This window comes from Phoxinus phoxinus, assembly GCF_949152265.1.
Source record: "Phoxinus phoxinus genome assembly, chromosome: 12".
Taxonomy (NCBI): Eukaryota; Metazoa; Chordata; class Actinopteri; order Cypriniformes; family Leuciscidae; genus Phoxinus; species Phoxinus phoxinus.
The window spans coordinates 5,715,661-5,732,161 of record NC_136887.1 but is presented as its reverse complement, the minus strand read 5'-3'; the positions used below and the strand labels follow the sequence as shown (position 1 = coordinate 5,732,161).

The 16,501-nt window shown below is 38.7% G+C and overlaps 1 protein-coding gene across 5 annotated transcripts in view; it reads right to left on the bottom strand.

The window, feature by feature from the left end:
- gria3b (glutamate receptor, ionotropic, AMPA 3b) overlaps positions 1–16,501 on the bottom strand; it is a 170,133-nt gene that overhangs the window by 91,058 nt on the left and 62,574 nt on the right. For all 5 annotated transcript variants that reach the window (XR_013799696.1, XM_079630206.1, XM_079630207.1 and 2 more), the window contains exon 4: positions 2,535–2,722. Coding sequence is in view for 4 of the 5 variants with exons in the window: in XM_079630206.1 (XP_079486332.1) it covers positions 2,535–2,722 (188 nt within the window). In the remaining variant the exon portion in view is untranslated. The remainder of the gene's footprint in view (positions 1–2,534; positions 2,723–16,501) is intronic.

Sequence of the window (16,501 nt, the reverse complement as noted above, 5' to 3'; positions counted from 1 at the left end):
TTAGCCAATACATGCAGAGGTCGGAACAGGGATTAAAAACATGTGCGCTCCAGGGGGCAATAACACGGGATTCCCACTGTAATTTCCCTAATTCCTCTCCTGCCTACACGTTTGCACCCTTAAATCAGCGGCAATATTTCGGAGAGGTAGATGGAGGCACAGACGAGGTAAAGCACAGCATTTCATTGGCTCTTTGTAAAGACAGATTACGTTTTGGAGGACAAATCTTGAATAAATGTAGATCATAAAGTGCTGCAGGGATGAGGTATTTTTCAGGCATGATTCAAACATAACCTTCTCCGCTATCAACAGCAATTTGGTCAATAACACAAAATGCATTTGAATTATAAATAATATATGCATACAAAACAGTAATGAAAGTTGCAAAATTTGGATTTGCCATCATACAGTCTGAGATATTGTTGTGTGTTGCTGTGGATTGCATCTTTCTGCAATAAAAAGCAACTGAAAGAAATCCTATTAGGTTTTTGTCGAGGAAACCAGGCTGATGTGACTTGCTGGCAACAGAGCGCAACAATAGCTTTCCAATCATTTCCTCAATGGAAAAATTAGCTACCATGAGGAGAGAAATGGTATTCTTTATGTTGATGCCACAGTGGGACAGTGGGATAGCTACGTATATATAATTATATAAATTGTCTCATTCAATTCGACATGAAAATATATGTAAGAATGTTTTTACGAAGGATGTACATAAGGAAATATAAATTCGCACGGTTCATGTTTTATGAATGTGGCCCAGTGTGATCCCAGTGAACAACAGCACAATCATGAAGAGAGAAACACCAATCAGAATAGTAATTATTACAATGGAAACAACAATCTTAAACCCCACAATTGCTGACAACAAGCCAAATGTCTTTACCTTTATGACTCCCCAAAATGATATAAACATGTTGGGGCTGAATAGAAACTGCCCTACATTTCTCAAATATGCGTACGTGTGATTCAGAGAACGAACATACGCAGAAAAAAAAATATGTGTCTGCCTCTCATCCAGATGTGAAATCTATAAATCGCAAATGAGCTTGAAATTGTGCGTAGCTGAATGGTTTCAGATCTCCGTTTTGTAAACGCCACCTAATTAATATCATTAACATATAAAAGAGCTCCAGTCAATGTCCAGTGCTTACTTGAGAACGACGAGCGGCGAGAATTCTCCGACTCTCAGCCATGAGGAAAAGTGTGTGTACGTCTGCTCACACACTGCAAATCACTTTACACGTCAACGCTCTATGAATATGAAAGCTGACGTGGATTTAGCGTACACACACTCTAAGATCACATCTGTGTGTATACACTTTTTACAAATGATGCCCGTGAACTTTGTTTTCATACTTTTTAACATATTTTATTACTTTATAAAAGTATATTTTGCACTATACTTAGATGCTATTTTACACTTATTATTATTAATGATAAATTCTAAATAGATCAATATGTATAAAACATAAAACACATGTTCACTGGCACTGCCTGGCCAAAAAAAAGCGACTCTTGCATTGCCAAAAAATCTTGAAATAACATTTATTTCCATTAATAGATGCAACACATTTTGGTTTAAGATCTTGTATTGTCAGTGCAAGAGTCCAGCACTCTGTAAAGTCTCCTCCAGCACATCCCAAAGACTCTCAATGAATTTAAGCTCTGGAAAATGTCTTCCTACATGGTTGTTTAAGAAATGAAAAGCTACACACTCCATCATTTAGGGTTAGAACTGTTGACAAACATATAACATGCTATAAACATAATAATCACTGCAATAATGATAGACTCTTAAGCATTTGCATGTTTAACTCCAAACAGTGACTTTTGTTTTTGACAGGGCAGTGTATGTTGCAGTGTTGCGATTCATCTCAAAACCAGCTGGTTTGGTTTGAGGCTTAGAGCTCTATTGAAAGATTGTCAGAAATCCCTATGGAGAAAATGAATGGGAAAAATACTTTCCGAACCCTGGCTGCTGAAAAAGTGGGTAGTTACTGTTGCACTCTATTGATTTATAGTAGCCATTTTGGTCTTTTTCAAAAACAAAATAGAGCAATGACAACATAAATTGTGCAATTTGCCGGAGTAAAGAAAACTGAATTATGCTGCCCATGGTAAATGAAAGCTAAATATATATTATGGATTAAATTTAGTGGCAGAACAGATTCATAAAAGCAAGCGAAACAAAGAAATTCAATGATGAGGTATTGTGCTACTGGAGCTAATACATTTAAATTAGCGCTAACGAGGACATTCCCATTCAGGGGCTGATTACCCTTCACAGACACACATCAAAGCCGCGCAGATCTGTTTGAGAACGGCACAGTTGTGCTTAAATATCCGCTTAGCCACAGATCTGACAGGTCATCCATGTGAAAAAGACACGGGTGGAGTGATGGACTTCAGGAATATTAATCAATCAGGGACTAGATCTATACAGAAGACTAGAGTCTTCGGATGCAGGGGTTTGTGGGTAGGGACGAGACGTCAAACCAGCCAGACCGAGCATGAAACAGAAAGGACTTTACCTGCTCCAAGATGACATTGATTCTGTCCACTTCACAGTCGATGAGGAAGCGCTTCTCCTGTCTCCTGTCCATTTCCTCAATGATGCGCCGAAACTCTTGGGGGTCGGTAATGCTGCCCACCGAGCGCGCCGTAACTTGCCAGTTGTTTGCCACTGCTGCCTCCATTATGGCTTGAAGAATGGAAAATCCTGGCAGGAAAACAATCATTTTTGTGTTAGCTCACACTCCAGAAGCTTCATGGGTGTTGACATGCTGCCACATAAAATACATTCAGAGTGCATAATCAATTTTACACAAATGAAGTGTTATGTATATACACAAAGAGAATTAATGTGACTTTGTCATTTTGGATTAGATCTCTAGGTTGTCCAACAGCAGTTTAAAAACAACTGTGCAAAGTGCAAAACATATTCGCAAAAAACATCTGCAATGCAACCTGAGTTGAATATAAAACAGATAGCATCGGTCCTGCATGATTATTGGTCGATACAGCATTCCAGCGGTGGTCAAATACACATATAGTAACAGCTGTGACACATCTGCATCATGCAGCACTCATAATACACAAAAAAATTGATAACCCAGAAATCGTATCATCTAAATTAACTTTAATCAAGTCAAAAAATGATTTAATATTGCTGAATCAAATTTATACAAAAAATAAATAGACCTTTTAAGGAGAAAATGCTGTCTACTTATGAATTTACACATGGTTTGTCTTAAAGCATATTAAAAACACCACATAGACATATAAACAACATTAAAAGCTTGATTTTCACCACAGGGCGACTTTAATCTCTTTTTGAGCACTTAAGCGTAACTGAGACTTCAGTTTTTTGTAGAAGTTAATGAGGCTGTTGAGTCGACCTTGATTAAGCCTTGCAATATTGAGGTGTTCAGCTTTATCTCAATTTTAGAAAAAAATCATCAACTGTTTCTTGTTTTTCACTGGCATGTCTCTCAGGTGTTGAGGGCTAAAGCATCTTTAATCCTACATTCAGTATGTTAAAACTCTCAGATTTTTACTCAAGCTGTATTGGAATTGGTGACTTGTAACTTGTGAAGGAGACATTTTTGCTGCACTGAAGTATGGTTTACTCTTTACACCTCTGGTTTCCTCTGGCTTACCCAAGCATTGGTGGGTGGAGTTATCATGAATAGCCTCTGATATCAAGGCAGGCTATTTGCACTTGGTCATTATGTAGAATAGCACCCCTGTTTTTTTTTTTATATACCAAATTGACATTGACCGGCGGTGACTGACAGGTCTAAATTGGTTTGTATTGGGTTTGCTAAAAGGATTAACTTAGTTCCTGTACACAGACCAGAACACATAATAAATAGCCATGAGCGCCAGCAAATACAGCTTAAGCATGTCATTATAAAGAAGACAAAATCCTTATTTGCAAATGCATTAGTGTGTTGTGATTAACTTTCGAAATAATATTGTTGTCACAGTTGTTGAAAAGACCAACTGTACATCGTGGCAGTGTTTTTTTCCCCGCAGATATAAACATGAATTTTAAAAAATGCTGATTTTAAAAGATGATATCCAGAGTAATTCACTGCGGATTATGCAAATGCGTTCATTCATGGTCGCAGTCGCCCCTCAAAAGCCTTATCTCAGGCGCTGAACACAGGCACGGATGCAACAAAGTCAACAGTTTTTGGCAACTCCTCTATACTGCAGATTGCTTGAACTTCTCCTTGGACTTCCTCTATTCAGGCTTTGCACGGCTCAGTTGCTCTGCCCGGCCCAGGTGGCGTGAAAAGCCCTGTGTCTGCTCTCCCAGCATGCAGCTGTCATCGTACCGCTCCGCACCACATTAAATGACTTTTCAGAAAAACGCTGTGCAAATGGCTGAAAAAAAAAAGCACTTTATGACCCGAAGAGCAAGACGCCCAAAGAAGAGACACGACAGGCATCACAGGAGCGCGCCGAACGAATCGATGTGATGCTCGGCACGTCTCGTCCCCATCTGAACAATGTGTCCAGTTCATAATATATGAGCGGCTGCACGTGTGTTTGCTCGGGGCCGGGATCGCGCTGCTTTCTCTGTGACTTGACAATGTCTTAGAAATTAAGAATTATGGTTTGTAATGTGCATTTACATGCACTCTCTAGCGCTCTGATGGGAGAATGAACTTGAGAAATGGGTTCTCAGCATTTCATTATTATTATTTTTTTACCTATACGCTACGGTAGGGAACTCTCAGTTCAGTTTAATTCATTTACAGTCAACATGATGTATGCTTGTGGAAGAGGCTTTAATATAAACTAAAATGGTCTTATGGCAGTGTATCGTGAGACCTCTAAAAGCCATGGGAATGTCTTTGAAGATTCTGTTATCCAGGTAATAGTAGAATGTTTTAGTACAGGGATTTTTAAACCATGGACCCCAAAATAAATAAAAAAACCTTCCTAAAATATATGGCAACATTTAAAAAAAACTATACTGTAGATACTGATTTAAAAAAAATCTTTAATCACATAATAATTGAATTAAAAAAAATGTGGTTTCCCCCCAAAAAAACTTGCAGTGACCAAATTTCTGTTGGTAACCAGACAGTTTTTGGACCCCAGTGACTTCAATAGTATTTTTTTTTATTACCATGGAAGTCAATGGGGTCCATCAACTGTCTGGTTACCGATATTCTTCAGAATATCTTCTTTTGTGTTCAGCAGAAGAAAGAAACTCATACAGGTTTGGAACAACTTGAGGGAGAGTAAATTATGACAGAATTTTCATTTTTGGGTGAAATATTTATTTAAAAGAACCATTTTTTCTTACTGTGAAGAACAGTTTAAAATGCTAAATAAATATTTTCCGCTATAAAAAAAAGGTTTATGGCCAGTAGGGGTGGAGCCGAACCCGAATACGGTATTCGGAAAGGCACAAATAACGTGTTTTTTACAAATACTTATTTCAAACAAATACTTTAAAAAATATTTGTATTCGGGAACAAAAAAAAACTTTATTTCAAAAAGCTACGTTTCCTCATGAGACCGCAGTGCACGACGCCCGGATGAGTGAGTGAGTGACGGACACAGGCTGCTCCACACAGCAACAGAGAGCGCTCGGCTGAGCGAAAAAACACTCAACTCCATCACTATTTTTGTTGAATAGATGTTTGTACCTTAACTGGGTTCCTGAGGCAGTTTATAACTTTCGAGAAGCGATCGGGAGATTATTCCATTACGCGGCATTATTGACGTCTGCAGTCGGGTGCTCTCATGTTCGCTCTGTTTACGTAACGTCAGCTGTTTAGCGCGGTAATATAGACAATAGGCTGTTGACAGAGTAACGTTAACGTTTGGTTAAAAAGTTTAAAAATGTTTGGGTAGTTTTGTCGAATTGTACGCACGTGTGGGAGTTATATGGTACGTAAGTTACTCTGTCTTTTGCAGACAGCAAGATGTAGGCTGTAGGCTTCATAATGTTCTCAATGGTATTTTATTAGTTGTTGGTTTAACCATGGATGAGGTAATGGCTGTTATGTTATTTTCTTTTCAATGACATTCCTTGTTTCATTGCTGGATTTATGGAAAAACATCAACCAATATTGCATATCCATAATTATTATAATGGATATAATTAAAGAATACTTACACATAACGTAAATTAGAAGTGTAACGCAATTTTTTTTTTTTTTATGATTACGATTTTTACGCCTATTTTGAATTTTACTCGAATACAAATACAAATACTTTTCCCCCCTCAACAAATACAAATACAGATACAAATAGCGGCTGCTTTGCACACCCCTAATGGCCAGCAATAAAAACGCCGAATGGCGCTGTCGATGTGTGCACACTCATAGAGAATAATGTGTTCGAATTTTAAATACGAGGAGCTGCGCTTCATGTCCGGTGTGCGATTGTAACGTTACGTTTTGAGTGGATGAATGATGAGCGCGAGACGCTGAAATGGATGCCAATAAGATTCTGAATGGAAAGTTTACTTTTTAAAAGTTGCCAAATGGTTCAATTGACAAGACCAACGTGATCTGTGTGTGAACTGAGCTATCATTGCAGCACGTCCAGTCTGAAATGCCACTTGATGGTCAAGCACACACAGCTGATGCGTTTCTACGCCCACTTGTCAATATCAGTAACGTTACCTCGTCAGTATTTCTTTCACCATTTTATTGATGGACAGTGTTACATTGAGTGAGAGATTATTTGCTCCAAGTGAGAATGGTAGAGTGAAATTGAACACAGTATATGCCAAGTTTGTTTTCAATAAAAAACATTTGCACAAAGCAAGCCGATCCACTTTTCCATGTTGATACGAGCATTAAAATTATTATTTTTTAAAGTAAAAAAATAATGGGACAAAAAGAAATCAAGAGACATTTAGAATAGATAAAAATGTGTGATTAATTAGTTAACTATGACATTAATGCAATTAATCGCGATTAAATATTTTCATCGTTCGACAGCCCTACTTTTTATACCATCTTTTGTGGAATGGAAAGTTTCCATTGTTTTTGAAAGGTTCTTCATTGAACCACAGATGCCAGTAAAGCTAAATATTTAAGAAAGTATCCAGGACCTTCAACAAACACAACATACACTTCAAACGGGCTAAAGCACTCATAAACCTGAAGAGCAAACCGAGTAACATCATACATGCAGCAGTGAGATGAGGACGATACACCAGCAAACAAACCACCACGGTGAGCGCATGTCAACACACAGAAGGCCAAAGCCCTCGGGACACACACAGCAGTGCATCTGCATCTAAAGGACAAGGACCGCACGTTTCAGGACAGTGAGATGAAGATTTTGGACAAAGCATGGTTTCAGGAAGGAGGCCACCTGTGTGAAAGTGGAACAGCCGACAGCGACACCGTTTCACAGAACGCACCCTGTCAGATTCATACCTGTGATCCTGTGACTCCACCATTAATAAGCCGTTATTTCATATCTTTGTGGTGACTATATATCAGTGGTGAGCGGTGACTTTTTTTAACCGGGTATGCTGGGTGAGCTTTATGTCAAACATGCACCTGGTGCAGATACATTGGATGGGGTTCGTGTTCGCTGCTTAATTGCTTACTCATGACACATAGCAAACCAGCTAAAGTTTTATATAATATATTAATACATTTGACCTTTAATTGAATGTAGCCCACATTTACCTGTTGATGCCTTCACAAGCACCCGTAAAAGCAGTTGAGTTGTGTTTGATTTGAGTCAGGCGCGAAGGGGACAAAATATGCTGTATTTTTGTAATTCTGCTATTGGTGGCACTAATGTCGCAGAAACGACATGCTTCAGCTTTAAAACGGTACATCGGCTGTGGACACGCATCTAAATCAGAGACTACAAATAAGAAATATCATGGCAGGTTTCAATTTAAATGTAGGCAAGAAGTGTTTTTTTTTATTGAGCTAAAAATAAACAAAAAAATACATTTTAGAATCCTATTATAAATTCAATTTAAGTAAAATATATTTAGAATAAATCTAAGTAGGACTAACCTATAGGCTAATAAAACATAAGTATTCTTTAAAAATATGTTGAAATAATGCAAACTGATGACTTTAACAAACGCATATACTACGATTAACAGTCTCAGATAGTTACGTCTACCTTTAACAGTTTATAAGTTTTCGTTAACAATAAATATTCTTAATGGAGAAATGAAAAAGGTTTCAGTTATCACTTTTTTCCCACTTGATTTAGTCTATTTAGTTTTGTATGAAATACAATGTGACTTTCGTGATCGAGATCTAGCAGCAACGGGACATTTTTCTCTCTTGGGTGAGCGATCCGGGGACAGCTTTCCCTGCGCATTAAATCCCCCATAGGCCAGCAAACCAATGAGAACGCGGGACAGTGATGACGACACATAACAACAGAGCGTACTGTGTTACACTGAGCATAACATAACAACAGAGCGTTCAAAGCTGCTGTGGATCGCTCAGAGGTTGAAAATGGAGTCACCGACCTGCAAGCATAGAACAATTTCGACAAATATTTCAAATGCCCCCTGTGCAAAGTGTCTTACATGGCCATTAGGCAACATGTAAAGAAATTACACAAAATTAGGAATGAAACTGAAGTTAATCTTCTGGTCTCATGTTCAACTGGTCTGCAAAGGAACAGCCCGTTCAAACTTTCCTGGAAAGGGCTTAAAATGCTCGTCCTCAAGAGCTTGAACATCTGAAGGCTCACCCAATCCTAGACAACAGCGTAAAGGTGTTTGGCCTCCTGGCTTGGTGTATTATTTGCCAAAATGTGACTGTCGAGGCAATGGCGAATCCACTCAGAAATAAAAAGGGACAGTGCCTAATCAAGGTCGATGACCACTAAACGGCCTCAACATTTGGTCAGGCACAAATCGCCTTGTACCCGAATGAGTACAAGTTCTTCCAGAGAATGCTGGAGCTTCACCCAAAGCTCCCTGGTTCTTCAAGTTTATTTTATTTTATTCAAGAGGTGGGCCCTATTGGGCTGCCTTCTGGAATCATTCCAGGAGTCCTGGAAAATGTGTGGCCTTCCAGGAGCACCGTCATTTTCAATCATAAGGACAAGTGTGAACACATTTGTGGGAAGGCAGTTAACAGAACGCCAAATGCTGTCTGTTCGGCGCCAAATGTGCCATAGCAAAAATAAAAGTCCGAGGCCTTTGATGAGGCTGACAGCAATTTAAGAGAGGCCTTTGAGGCACGGGACTACACCGAAATTGCACTACAAAAGAGCTTGCAGCATAACCGAAAATGCTTGAATGAGGAGTAGGATGTGGCAGTGCAGACTGAGGAGTCTGAGGACGAGCTGTCCTTTTCTTCAGCTGCTGCAGCACCACCACCACCAGTTCTGAAAAACCTATACAAAGACCTCTTGTGGTTGCAAAGAGAATTCGTTTAACAGAAACGGAAGATGGAGATGCCCCTGCCCAACCACTAGCTCCCAGGGCAAAAGAAAAAACTAATTATGCAGAACGGTCGTCACTGAAGCTTCGCCTTGCCAGCGAAAGAGGAAGGCACCAAAATGTTTTTAGATTATGTTTAATTTTTGCTGTTTTGTTTTGTTTTTGTGATGTCCAATTAGATTCTAATAAATGTTTTGGTTTTTTGATGTCCAAAAAAAACAAAAAGCTGCTGTGGATCAGCTTACCCGGAACTATCAGTGAGTGGCATTTGAAGAAAATTACCGTCGTTTGGCACATAAATAAATGACGAAAATTCTCTTCTGCTCACCAAGGCTGCATTTATTTGATAAAAAAAAAAAAACTTAACTTAATATATTTAATAACTTAAATAGTTAAATGTAATTTATACCTGTGATCAAAGCAGAATTTTCAGCATCATTACTCCAGTCTTCATGTCACATGATCCTTCAGAAATCATTCTAATATGATTTCATGATCAAGAAACATTTATGACTATTATCAATGTTGAAAACAGTCTTGTACATTTTTTTTCAGGAACAACATTCCAATCAACCAATCAGATTTGAGGGACAATATTACAGTTTGTGTCAAGTTCAGGTTTACCATCAGAGTTAGGTGCTTCTACATCAGTGTCATTCACGGTTAATTATTTCCCTCTGATTTTAGGAGAAGTTATGAGTAGGGTAGGGTTTATGGGTTGGTTTTAGGGTTAGGAATGAAATTTTCAGACAGGCATGTTGTTCCAGGATCGACAAAGTAGCTATGTTGATCCAGGAACATGTTTTATTTTGCAAAATCACGGTGACTTTCTTTATAAAACAATTTATTAAAAAACAAAACAACCTTGACCCTAAAGTTTGAACAGTGAGGTATATAAAGAAGTCTGCTTGACTACTTGTTCATCACTTAAAATAAATAATAATGGTTAATAAATCTAGGTGTGGGGTTTGACCTGAAAAAAAAACCTGTCTTGGTCACTTGCCCTGCACAATGTATTTCTATTCAAGTGCAATATGGCAGATCAAGTGAGATTTTTGAGAACTCTTGAAGAGTTGTTAAAACTCACTAGACTGTAAAAAAGCAACAGGAGGATTCAAGAGACGGTCACATTACAAGGGGAAGAAATTCTGCTGTCAGTCCCTGAGGAGATCTCCAAAAGATCAGTGCTGGAATACCATCAAATCCTCAAAGAAACAACAAAGAACCCTCGGGGAACCGCTAAGATCTCTTCTTCTATTGATAATGTCTTTGATCATGCGTCACCATCAGTGGCATTCATTGGTTTTGACTACAAAAATGCAGTCCATTTAAACACCACTGGTTTTTGCACAGCATTAACCGAACAGAAGCTTCAGAATTTTATAAAATAATGTTACACTATAGTGATGCTTTCCAAGGCTTAATCTTAACCCTATACACTGTAAGAAATCAATCCATATAAAAAGGGAAAAGGTACTGGTACTGTCACGGTTTGGGTTTTGTTTCTTGTTCCTGGTTCTTGTCACATTTCTGTCTCTTGTCATGTGATTCCCTATTTGTCATGTGATCCTGCCATGTGTCTTGTCATTGGTTAATCGTCTGATCATTGTTCACAAGTGTTCCTTGTCTTGTAATTAGTCTGTGTATTTAAGCCCTCATGTTTGCCCTTTGTCTTTATCTAGTAGGGCTGTAATCAACCAATTATATATAAAAATATATATATATATATTTGTTAAACAAACCAGATCAAGACGAGAGCAGAAACTAAATAAAGTGCACAACTGAAAAATAAAGTATAGGCTCAAAACAAATACAAACAGTGGGCACAGCGCAAAGACCCGCCCCCTTTAGTTACTGTTGCTATGTCTGTCCAACCGACAAACTACGCCGCTCTCACGCCACACCATGTTCTCACGCAGTGAAAAACACATCGCGGAGCAGAGAGGACACTGACAACACGCTGACAGACAGGACAGACCAGGTTACTTTTGATATTAAACAAAGTATCACCTTTCAAATTTGGTCATTTTTTAAAGAATTGTAAACAATAAATACCGTTTTGTGGCTCTTTATGTGTCTGACAGATCGCTGTAGAGCATCAGTTAAAGCTGCTCGTGAACCGATCATCTCTTCTTCTAGTTCATTTATAGCATCAAATAAACATGAATGAACATCAGAAGGAATGTTGTTTTAACCGCGGAAAGGCGTCATTACACTCCGCTTCTCAAGTTCAAATCCTCCCATGTTAATCTACTAACTCTCCTGACTGCTTTGTCGGACAAAATGGCGGATGGCGAAGTATGATTGGTCAGATCACCTGTCAATCAAGCTCGGTTGGGCTAATCCCAAAAAAATGAAAACAAGGGGGGTGTTCTGAAGGCAGACTGTTACCTGTGAAACAAGGGTGCTCTGAAAACACCCCCATTAGCAATTAGTGCTTTCCAACTGATGACATTAACACGGCAAAAAATCGACCAATCAGAATTTTGGTCGAGCCAGAACGTATTGACCAATAAATCGACTAGTCGACTGGGAGATTACAGCCCTATTGTCTAGTATTGAATGTTTCCTGTAATGTCCTTTAAGTTTATATTCTTGTTTTGAGTTCCATGCCTCATCATGCCTTTTATGTTTGATCACGTTTTGGAATAAATTGCATTTGGGTTCTCACTACTACTTGCCTCCAGGGGACTTCAATCATTACAGGTACTTTCTTCCAGGACATTGTCCATTAAGTGTACAGACATTTCCTTCAACACCAAAACATAATGTAATGTGTATGGGTGAAACAACTGTGCAAAATCAATAACAAACCTTCATTTAGGGAACTTCTTGAAGCATGCATGTGAAAAGTTGGATGTGTAGTGTTTGCTACATAAGACTTTCCTGACACCGTCAAATTAAAGTCAAATCAGATGTTAGGAGCCATTCATACTGAAAACCAGATAATTGTCACACAACTGTACCTCTTTTATTGTGAAAAACAGGATTAATAGGAGCACTATCTCTCATTGGCTGCCTGACAGAATCTGAATGAGTACAATGAAATTCACTGAAGATTCATCAAAAGATTCCATGCCGGTCTGGATCCACATTTGTATGGAAATTAAGAGATGAAATCTGACTAAACATTCTCCAAAGAATTAGTCGAATTGTACTTTTCACTTCTTCAAAGTCAGCACAAAAGTTTCCCGCAGACATTAAAACCCAAGACGGACAGACTTTGACAGGCCTGATAAAGCTGTCTGCACCTATAAACAGAGACCCAGCTGAGCAGAGCGCACACTTATCAACACACATAATGGCGTATTCGCTCTTTTAGCTGTTTTTGACAGTTAATTAGAGTGGCAAAGTTAATTGACTTTGAGACTGAATTGGAATGATTCTTTGACTCGCCTGCTGGATTTGCATATGCATCCTGTAGTGAGTCATTCCCCCAAAAAACCCAAAAAGAAAAAAAGTCCCTGTCCTTGCCAATGATAATTTGAAGCAGACGGGCCGTCCACCCTTGCCAGTCGCCATCCACAGAAGAACTGCATCTGCTCGAGCTGAACAGGCACTGGTGTCGTGTTTTATTGATATCTCTCTGACCTCTATCTGCACCCCCATAAACTGCATCCGCTTCTTTAGGTAAATAAGCCACAGCTGGGTGGGATTGCGGCATAAGTAATACTGGCGAGAACATAAATTCTGACGACAAGATTTCCGTATTGTGATCTATAAATTTGTTGCCTAGTGAAATGTGGGCGGTGTGGGCAGTTTCTGATTGCTCTGCTAAGTGCTAATCATTGCTTTGAGTCTGGTTCGTTTTAATACGCTGTAAAAACCCCGGGCAGTGGAGAGCAAACGGCCGTACGGCTGTCTGCTGATTCACAGGCCGAGGACTGAAACCTCTCACTCAAAGTTTGCCATTACTCAAATGTCTTCCCCAACAGGATTGAGCAGGTTTCACCTGATTTCTCCCTGATGTTAATGAGATTAAGTGGGAAACAGTCTATGATGAGGTCCTTTATCTCTATAGTTTCAGAAAGGGATCTCAACAATGGGTCAAACTGCCCTCAGATTTTCTAAATTCAAATTATTTCAATGTAAACATATTTCTTATCATATACTTCCAAGACCAAATAATCTCAGCTATGCTATTTACATTAATTTCAAAGAGTAATCAATCCAGTATTTTTAAATAGAATTTTACATAAAACACCAATTTTTTTTTTTTTTTTATATTAATTACGTTCTTGCTTTGGATTAAACTAATTATAATATAATTTAAAAGATTGTTGCCTTTTTAAGTATAAATTTACTGAAGTCTTGGATGATGAACTAATACTGCTTTACAGGGGAAAAAATACATGCATACATACAAGCATAAATAAATGTAAAAAAAAAAGTTGCTGTTTTGATTTAAATAGACAAAGATCTTGACCAAAAACTGATGCACCTCATGATGGAAATAAATGTTGTTATGTTATGGTGTGGTAATATTTTTCCTTGTAATTATGTATGGTTTGCAAAAATGGGAACTGCTGCGTCTGTGTAGATGAGAGAAGCAAAGTGTATGCGCGTTGTTCACACGCTACATCATGGCCAAGCACGCGCCCTTAAAATAGCATCTGAATAATGCGCCACTGACTTTAGACTGGGTTTTTCCTGGTCAGTGGCGGAATTGTTTTCTGAAACTGCAAAATAGCACCAGGGAACGTTTGCGCCAGAACACACTCCTCTTTTCACTGAAAGTTCAAGTTCATTCCCTAATTTACCGACGTGCGTCTGTAGAGGGAAAAGTCGGCTGTGCGTCGGGTGCAAAATAAGAATAATACATGCGTCGATGTACAAAGTCATTTGCGCTGGGTGCAAGATAGGGCCATTGTAGTGTTTATAGTAACTAAAGAGATTACAGTACTATAGTTCACTCTTCTGTGACTGAGAAACATTTGCATTGATTCTGATTCAGTTTCTAATCATGTTACTGTGCAATTTAACAGTTCCGTTAAAGAAAACAGTAGATAAAAGCGAATCCCAATGTCATAATTCATTCCAGTTCATGTTTTTACTATTTTAAGAGCACATTTAACTGAAAATCCCGAATAAAGCTTAGCCAAGGGCAGTGGAGATTAGCGAAGGGTCACTTGTCTCGAAATTCTCCTAAGGAGAAACTTCTGAGACAAAGTTATCTGAAAAGTCTTGTGAGCTGTGAAAGAGCAATAAAAGGGACAGGATTCAAACAGATGTGTTTGTTTTTTTAATGTTGTTTGTACTGAATACTATGCGTATTCATTGAAATCTCCCAGTAAACTGCGTGCTGTGACTCTGTGTAATGTCCTGATGTCTCACTATAGGACAGACGCAGAAATCCGAGTGCGGGAATCCAGCAGTAAGTAAGCGCCCTTTCCTCTGTACTCTTAACTAGATCTTAACAAGATGAAGTTTGAAGCCTTACCCATGGAGGCTTAGCTGTAATTGAATTTAGTTGTTTCTAATCTCTTCTCTGCTCTTGTGCTGCTCGCGGTGGCTAATTGAAACGCCACGGCCGGTATGGGCCGCTTGTGATGCGAGCCGTGACGGCTCTGCCACCTCCAGAGCGCCGTTTCAGAGAGGTTGCTTAGCATCCGTTCTGTGACGAGACAACTGAGAGATTTCGCTAGCGGCTCTGAATGCATGATGAAGATGAAATCATTCACGGCTCCAGGCTAGAGACATGACTGAACTGATCTGCCATGCTGCAGAAAGTGCTAGTTTTAACAATGCCATTTCCTGTTTGGTCAAACTTACTTAGCATAGATTCACAGTGATGAAAACCAATTTTTAAAGGTTTTGAGAAAAAAAAAATGAAGTTTTTTTATTGATGTATTTCTGGGTTTAAGCACTGATTAAGTGATTACATGAGAGATGAAGTTGTACTGTATATTTTAACATGCTTTCTGGTGTTCATTCTTAATAATTGTGTGATATAACTAGTAGTAAAGTGGAAGAGTAAACTGCTACAGTGATCTGCCACGCCGCATTTAAGAGTGTCATAACATTTATTGTTTGAATTTCATGATAAAATGGACAGAATTTGAAAGCTAAGACATGGCATCTATCACAATCAACAAAGCACAAAACTCCTTGTGATTATTGGATGGGAGTGAGGCTAAAAGGGAAGGGATACAATCGGCCCTGACCATCGGCTGATCCGACCGTTTCTTTCAGCCAATACCAATTATAAGCTGTTACATTGGTGCATCCCTAATATATATTACAATCATGACAATTCTCTAAATAATTTTAATGTTAATGTATTTGGCTTGGTGGACTAGATCTGCTAACAGATACAGACACGCTGCTGTGAGCATGTAACATTTGCTGCTGCATGAATAGACATATATCAATCCTGCAGCAGATCTAGGCAGGTGGAGCTGGGGAGGTGGAGGGGTTCAGAGCAACTCTGATAGTGCGCTGCAGAAAAAATGTTTACAGCAAACACTCAACCAGACTATTTAAATGTTAAGCAAGCAATCTCATTGGCTGCAGGATCAGCAGAGTTTGTGTCATGCGGTAATGATGTGATTGCTTCCAGACTGCATGTAAAGGACCATCAGCCGGCACCATCTAGAGTTTAATTACTAAACTATATACAGTACTGTGTAAAAGTCTTAGGCATTTTAGCATTTTCACCAAAAAATTTAGCCAGCCAGTTATTTAAATATTTAGCTGTAGTGTGTTAGTAGCAAATATCAGTTTACATTTCCAAACGTTCCTTTTGCCATTAATTGTAATAATCCAGTTATTGAGTCTGACAACAGCCGGTATGATTTGATCTCACCATTAGAGTCTGTGTTTACAGTACACGAAGAAACAGAAAAAAACTGAGACAGATTAAATCCAGAAGAACATCTCCCAGACACTTGAAGAAACCTTCCTGCAAAGCTACAGTACTGTGAAGAGATTTAGGCACTCTGGTAAAAAATATTTAAAGTGAGGATGCTTTCAAAAATAATGTCATAAATAGATTTTATTTATCAATACACTTCTGTTAACTAAATCAAAACAATATTTGGTGTGACCGCCCTTTGCGTTTAAAACAGAGTTTGTCCAGGTGCACTT